This window comes from Helianthus annuus, chromosome 8 (assembly GCF_002127325.2).
Source record: "Helianthus annuus cultivar XRQ/B chromosome 8, HanXRQr2.0-SUNRISE, whole genome shotgun sequence".
In the NCBI taxonomy this organism is placed as follows: domain Eukaryota; kingdom Viridiplantae; phylum Streptophyta; class Magnoliopsida; order Asterales; family Asteraceae; genus Helianthus; species Helianthus annuus.
Window position 1 is genome coordinate 34,980,151 of NC_035440.2, and position 7,729 is coordinate 34,987,879.

Consider the following 7,729-nt stretch of genomic DNA (forward strand, 5'->3'; position numbering starts at 1 on the left):
CTATAAATACCCCTCATATGTCACATCAGTTGATGTTGACAGCTCTCTCTCTACTCAACTCGCTCCAGCCTACTTTTCTTCCGATTTCTCGCGAATCTCGTAAGTTTTCAACCTAAATCTTGTACTTTATTGATCTACACGCACTCCTACACCTTTCTATCTTTTGAATCTTAGCTTTTAACCATGAAATCACTAGATTTGAGGTGTTCTAGGATGATGTCGTCATGGTGTTCATAAGAACTTCATGTTTTGGCTTCAATCCTTCAAAAACAACTTAGATCTGAACGATTTCCACATAAATAAACAAAGATCTTGCATAGATCTGAACATATTCATGGTGAAAAGGATTGAAAGATGGTTTTCCAACTTTATTTCAACTCTTTTACACTCAATGCACTCAAACCTGATGGAATCGGAGCTTGTTCTAATCTTCTACTCATTCTTAGCAATGCATTAGTTCCAGATCTGAATTCTATCCGGGAGAGATATTGATTTCGAGTTTAAACATGGACAACCGACTCGAATCGTGAACTGTTCGGACTAGGGTGATTCCAGTTCGGTCGGGTCACTTGGGACGAGACAAGGGTCATGTTGTTCAAGCAAGATATCAAAACATCTCATTCAAACCTACAACACTTCAAACAGAAACAAGTGTTAGGACGATCAGACCATCGGAATGGGTTGCCGTCCGATCGACCGACCGTCCGTCCGATCGGGATGCACTTGGTTCCATACTTAAAACTATTTCTCAAAATATTCAAAGGATCTGAACGTTGAAACGGATTACCACCCGATCGGATTGCCATCCGATCGAGTGACCGTCCGATCGTGTGACGTTTGGGACTTAAACAATTTTCAACATGTTCAATACATGCGGATTGCCACCCGATCGGATAGCCATCCGATCGAGTGACCGTCCTGTGGTGAACTTGTTCTCAAGCTGAGAAGCCTCGCCAATCGGATCGCTATCCGATCGAGTCGCCGTTCGATCGACCGACCTGAAAAGTAGAGATACTTCTCTGTTTTTAAAATGCAACAACGAAAACTTCAAAGTACAAGCCATCATACACAAACACATCCATCCCAAAACGAGGTAACAATCCAATCGAATGGTCACCCAATCGACTAGCCATCCGATCGGATTACCGTTCGATCCACTGACACTTTACTCCTTTTTTCGCGCCTCTTATCGTTTATGCTATCATTCTGATCAGGCTAATCTCACTCTAGCGCTCCCTTCAATCCATCATCTCTGTGAGTATACTCGAACCCTTTTTGCTTTACGCACTTTTGCGTATTACATACGTTACTTATTCTAAATCACATCGAACACACTACGCAATTCTTTAACGCTAACCGATACCGCATGTTATATGTGACTTAATGAATGCTTGTTTGTTATGTTTACACATGGATTGTTGCCTACCTGCCTTAGCAACGATAGTACTATAATTTGGACTCAGCACCTGTTCACTCAGGGGTTGTTAAGGACAATTAATCACATGGGTCACAGTGGTGAACATGTATTACGAACTGCCTTGCGTAGTCAACCCGCAGTCATTGGTATTGATAGGATCATGTCGATAACTTACGTGCTTCATTTCACACTGTGTACGTGCTGGTTATGCGTAAACGATTTCGAACTTTATTTTATCTATTAAACTTGTGTGCTCACCTTTACACTATGTTTATTGACTTTTACTTTAACGTATGTGGCAGGTGCTTAAGATGTTTGAATGCTTGGCTTGCTGTGAAATCGAGGCTAGGAAAGGTCTAGAAACTAATAAACAAAGTGTCTGTATTTAAATTCTGAGTTATCGGAACAGAACAATTTGTCTTGACCTTGCCTGTAATAACTATGTTACTTTTTATGTCATGGTATGGGACGTGATGCTTTAAATAATTGGTAATCGTAGTTGTTATGGAAACTTCTAGACAATCTGTTTTGCTCAGTGCCACGCCCCGATGTTTCCGCCATCGGTTTGGGTGTGACACGTGATGTAGCCTTTTCACTTTGTTGGAAATTATTTTGAGATGAAGTTAATATAACTAATCAAGCAAGTGAGGTAGTGGAATCATAGTTGGATAGCCAAGGCTTCCATTGTTAACATTTTACCAACAAAAAAGTCTTACAATATTGAAGATTGAAGACTTGGATTTGTCTCAACACTTTGTAGGTTGTCTAAACTTTTTAGGCAGTAGCTAAGTGAGGTTTTTAGGCCTTTAATCATTTGGAAATCAACCATACACAAGCCCCACAACCATGAGTTTGATTGGGAGCAAGGTTGGTGCAAGAATTCCACAAGATGAAACAAGAAACAAATACATTGAAAAAGTTTTGTGAAAACAAAATTTTATAACCTAATTTGGACATCAAATATTGAGTTGTACCACCTTGTTACACCTTGGTGAACATTGGGTAACAATCCTTGATGTTATCCAAGTGGTATGAAGCAAGAAAAACATGAGAAAGAACGAAGAAAGGTGTTCAAACTCACTGATTTGAACACAAGTACAATCTACTAAGAACTTGAAAAAATGGAGATATTTTGATGCCTTGAGAGTGTTTAGAATGTTTAGGAGTGTATGGAGGCTCCTATTTATAATGGGTTTAATTAGGTTTGTGTTAGAACAGGTTAGAAGTTGATTGGAGGTGGAAAAGTATGAAACCCGATTGGGCAAATTAGCAAGCTGCGGATCGAACTCCCCCGTGCCACGAGATGGGAACATGTGTTCCTGGCGCGTGGCATGAGGGAGTGGGTTTTCAAAAATTGTTTATTTTGTTCACTTTTGGCCCTTGCACTTGGTTTTTAGGTTATTTTATGCCATAAACTTGTATTTTTACTTGATTTCAGGTATTGAAAGTGTATTTAAGTATGGTATGAGTATGATGAATGTATGATTGATATATCAATGTATTTTAAGTCTCGGTTTTGCATATAGACACATATTTAAAGATTGATCACGTATATAACACCAGTATGAAATGTAACACGTATGAATATAAAATTAAATTCCCATTACGATCAAAGTCTCAGATTACAAGATTGGAAATGAAATGTGAATACAATACGTAAACAAGTTTCTAAAAATACAAGTACGAATACAATTTCTAAATAAGGAAAGTGCATAAATGCGAAGCGTTACAAACTCCCCTACTTTAGGAAATTTCATCCCGAAACTTATTCAAGAGGAAGACTCAACGAACAAGTGTAGATACTTGGTCTTCATATCATTCTCGAGTTCCCAAGTGAATTTGGCGCCACGTTTTCCTTCCCTTTGAATCTTGACTATGGGAATTCAATTGCGCCTAAGTTGCTGTGACAACCCGAACTTTCAAGGTTAGTGTCGTTAGCCTCGTGATTCTAATTCCTCATAATCCTCTCATTCCACGTTCTTGCTATATTAAACTTTTGTTAAACGTTTTGCTATGATAAAATTGTCAAGTCTAATCGTATTTGGGTATGATTGAGTGCGTGTTTGGGTCAATTTAGGTGTCAAATTATTTATAGAAGCCACATATTAAATTGGGCCGCAATACACTTCTTTTGGCCGCGACACATGTATTAGGCCACACACATTTTAAACCTTCACCTTACTCTCAATACACATCGTCCCACACTTATTTGTAGGCAGGCCCGAACCACTTAAGCCCAAACCCATCATGGGTTACGTATACAAGAGAGATAGGGGAATACGTACTATGACTTGGAAATATAACAAACCCTAACTCCCTCCCAAACGTACGAGTCGGCAGCGAATTCCCCCATCTTCTGGAAGCTTTCTCGCATACTCTCTATTCTCCGGTTAGTTTACTGATTTCAGTTTAGTGTTGGGTATTCTTGTTAATCTTGGATGTGTAATACATGCTAGGGTTGTCATGATATGTACATGAAACTAAAGCACAATACAAGATCTTGATTGTATGCTAATATGAATACCAGTAAACCGATTGGGTTAATAATTAGTGAATTGTGGTGTATTAATGATACTACTGATTAGTGCAAGGTTAGTGGGTATTGATGTATAATAATCTGGTTCGATGTGTTGAATATATGGATTCGGCCCATAATCACGATAGTTAGGGGCTGCTAGTGGGCCGCAAAACTGTGAAAAACATGATTCGATGATGAACAGTAGGTAGTAATATGGCTGGTACTTGACTTGTGTGACAATTAATGTGATTGCTAGTTGGTTAATCATTATTGCTTAAGAATGATAATGCATGATAGTGTGGCTCAAGATGATTTATGATGAAAATTGATGTAACAGTATACATGTTATGGTGGTCATGAGTTTTATTAATATTGGTAGTAATAGTAAGTTCATGCTAATAATTACCTAAGGATCGAATTTGATTAAATATGATTGAATAAGAACTGATATCGAGGATGAGCTCATGAATTTGTGTTGCATGACTATGTTGTTCGGTTTGTATGTTATGTAGGTGATGTGGTAATTAGTGGATAACAACTAGACTCATGAACCTCAATATTGGGATTGATTAATTGTGTAAATTATTGACGGTTACAGTGGGTTTGGTCAACTATACCCTTGAAACACTACATATATTATATAACACTCTAATTTGTAATATTTTGGTGCTGTGAGAGTTGTACCTTGTGTTTTTATGGTTTTCCCTGTTTATTTGTGTTGTACCTTTTAGTTTATGAGTTGTACCTTTTTTTTCAATCAGTTCAGAGAAAGAGAGAGAGAGCCCGATAAAAAGAACGCATGGGAGAAAGGGAACTGATTCCACGGTGGGTTGAGGCGGAGCTGCACAGACGGTGTTCCATGGCGGTGGTTTACCGAAGAAGACGCCGTGGCATCCGGCGGTCCGGCGCGGCGGCGCATAGCGGAGTGTTTCGGAGTTCATTTCTGTTTGAGTGTTTCGAAGAAGAAGAAGAAGAAGAAAGAGAAGAAGAAGGAGAAGAAGGAAGGTCACCACAACAACCGCGATAGATGTAGTAGTAGCGACAACTATTAGATCTCAACTATCGCTCATAAGATCGAGCACCAGCCGAGAAGAGACGTTGCCGATGACGGCGGTGATGGTTGCTCCGGGAAAGCCAGGAGATTGAGAGCAGAAGCGCAACGATGATAAGTTTGAGTTGCAGAGAAGGCGCCATTAACGGAGAATCGAGAGGTGTAGAGATGAATAATGGTGAAAAAAACGATGGTGGTTGGAGTTGCGATGGAGTTTCCTGCCTTTGGCGGTGCCGGTCTATCATTGCCGTAAACTTTGCTGCAGAAGCTCCGCTGGAGACTCACGAAAACGATGGAGTCTCCGTCAAGTGTTAAGAAAAGAAGGTAACCTTCGTGAATCGTGATGCACATAAATTTTAGTCGTAAGATTAGCTCATGGTCTTGGGTGTCTGCTTACTTTATACATTTTAATATCTCATTGGTTCATAGTATGTGATATTTTGCATTTGATTAAAGTATTTTATTTTTATTAATATGTTTTTGTGATGAAGAAACTTTACTTGCAGATTAGATGTCAAAATTATGGAAAACCAATGCAAAGGATATTGACCATTAGTCTATATGATTACTGTTTGGAGAAATCTTAGGGAAGGAGGAACTCTTTTGGGTATAGTAATTGCTTTATTTTTCTATTTTTTTGGTATTTAAATTGATTATTATTAATTGTTATATTTCTTTAAATGTAGTCGTTGTCTAACTATTGATTATTAGTGATTTTTGACATCACTGTATGTATGTGTTAATGTGATTACTCATTTTACTCTACCCGAAGGTAGTTGTTGATGATTCTGCTTGATGTTCTTCTGATACGGGCCTCCTAATTTTTACATGTCAGATGTTGTCAGATTTGGCATTCGAATTTTGACACGGCTTCCTTCAATTTTTTGTTATGTTATTTTATTGATTTGATGTTGGATTATGTGTTTCTTTCCTTTAGGTTTACCATTGACGGTTTGGCGTATTTGGAATTGGATTTTTTGCGGCTCTACTGGATATTGGTAAGTGGATTTGTGCTTACATCTTAAGCTCCCCGTTGCAGCTGTTCTATTTTGGCGTTGTTCGAATTGGGGATTTCACTCTATTGGTTGTCTCTTAGTCGATTTGTGCTTTCATCTTAACTTGCCGTTGCAGAATGGTTATGTCTTTTAAATTTTGCTTTGTGTTCGTATTTAATGTATTGTTTTAATTTAATTTTAATGTTCTTTGTGGTTTTTATCTCGAGATTTTGCTAATGCATTTTGATATGTTCTTAGCCTAATGGTGTTCGTTTTTTTTGGTTTAATATGGCATTTTCTCATGTTTTAGGGCTTCTGGGTACGTTTTATCGCTGCTGGAACTGACCTTTCTGCAGAGGGGCTATGTCTTGGTTGTGGTGAGTTTGTTATTATCGTTGTTGAATTAGGCATTCTTAATTGTTTTATTTTTCCCGGACTATAGCGGTTTGTTAGATATATTTTTAAGGTTTTTTTTGCTTTTGTTGATTTTTGTTCATACTTCATATAGCAGAAAGAAGGCAATGCGGGTCTCTCTTGTGCGATAGCAGGTCAGATCAAATAAAAATACCTATTTGGTTCTTAGATACACATATATGTTTATCTTTTGAAGTTATGCGAAAGATGTTATGATGATGGTTTTGATTCTCAAAGACGGTTTTTTGATGTAACAAAAGCCTACTGGTACGGGTGTTTTTTGCCCCGTCAAACCGGAGCCCCGACTTAGCCGTCTAAAAAACATGGTGAGCCAATTTGAGAGTATTCATTTTGTTTTTAGTAAAAAATATTTGAATTTTTTAGTAAAGTTGAAATTGGAAGTGTGCATCTAGATCTGACTTAATTTGTTTTGGATCTTTATACTATTTTACTTCCAGATTGAGTGTTGCAAGGGCTTTTTTTGTAATGTTTTAAGTTTTGTTTGTATTTGTTGCGTATGATGCAGAGATTATGTACCGACAAAGTGTGATTATGGCTCAGCAGAGGCAACGACCTCCTCAAGTACCCGAGTTCAGGCTACCTCAAGAATGGACGTACTGAAAAAACGAATTAGGAAATGTTAGCTAAATATAGCGTATAATATAGGATACAAGATTTTGAGAATGAGTTTTAGTGTTGAACTAGAAAAGTGTCCCGCGCGCGTTGCGTCGCGGGCAAAGAAATTGACAACATCTAGGCATAAAGTCTTGGTTGCAGCTCATGCATCGAACTTGATGGAAATATAAATCTAGCCCCCGCCGCATTGCGGCGGGTTACTTTTCTAGTTATATCATAAAAGTAAATTTTTGTAACCACATTACATATAAATGAATTACATAACATACCCCTGATCGTTCAACATAAATACGAATGAACATGCCCACTGACTTTGGGCTTTACACCTTATTGGGCCGCTTATCATCTGGGTTGCTCAGTCCAAGAAATAGGCGTTGTTTGGGCTTTGGTCTAGCATAAGTGTTTGTTTACATGATATATGTTTAGTGTTGTCAATTGGTATTTAAAGTAGAACCCGGTGAATTATCAATACGGGGGACTTAAGACACTTAGTACATGAAATCATGATGTATGCTATAAATTGTTAAGTGCATAATCAAATAACTTGTATGTTGTTATACGGTGCTACTTGTGTAATGTGCATATAGAATATAAGATTACGTGCTACGCGACTGATTGTTAATGGTAACCATGTTAGGATTGATTTGAGCAACTTGAACACGTAACTAGTCTTACCGAGCAAAACCAAGGTGAGTTCA

The 7,729-nt window shown here is 38.0% G+C and overlaps 1 protein-coding gene across 10 annotated transcripts; it reads left to right on the forward strand.

Moving 5' to 3' along the window:
* The first annotated feature begins 3,715 nt into the window (after window positions 1-3,715).
* LOC110872619 lies at window positions 3,716-7,243 on the forward strand. 10 transcript variants are annotated; one of them, XR_004865018.1, is made up of 7 exons: window positions 3,716-3,806; window positions 4,697-5,310; window positions 5,493-5,593; window positions 5,924-5,984; window positions 6,292-6,358; window positions 6,490-6,721; window positions 6,922-7,243. XR_004865018.1 is itself a non-coding variant. In XM_035976633.1 (7 exons), exons 3-7 carry the CDS (start codon window positions 5,548-5,550, stop codon window positions 6,703-6,705), a joined length of 264 nt encoding a protein of 87 aa, XP_035832526.1. In that variant the 5' UTR covers window positions 3,716-3,806; window positions 4,697-5,310; window positions 5,493-5,547; the 3' UTR covers window positions 6,706-7,243. The 10 variants fall into 10 exon arrangements, 8 of the variants coding, with proteins under 8 accessions (XP_035832526.1, XP_035832525.1, XP_021977152.1 ...); XR_004865019.1 differs by having other exon boundaries at window positions 6,493-6,721; XM_035976633.1 differs by having other exon boundaries at window positions 6,490-6,529; window positions 6,656-7,243.
* The last annotated feature ends 486 nt before the right edge of the window (window positions 7,244-7,729 follow it).

What these genes read in the sequence shown, in the direction of transcription:
- LOC110872619 (XM_022121456.2), top strand. Translation starts at nt 5,279, where the DNA reads ATGGAGTCTCCGTCAAGTGTTAAGAAAAGAAG. An exon ending in TGCGGCTCTACTGGATATTG is followed by an intron (nt 5,985 to 6,291) that starts GTAAGTGGATTT and finishes CTCATGTTTTAG; the next exon opens with GGCTTCTGGGTACGTTTTAT. An exon ending in TCTCTCTTGTGCGATAGCAG is followed by an intron (nt 6,530 to 6,921) that starts GTCAGATCAAAT and finishes CGTATGATGCAG; the next exon opens with AGATTATGTACCGACAAAGT.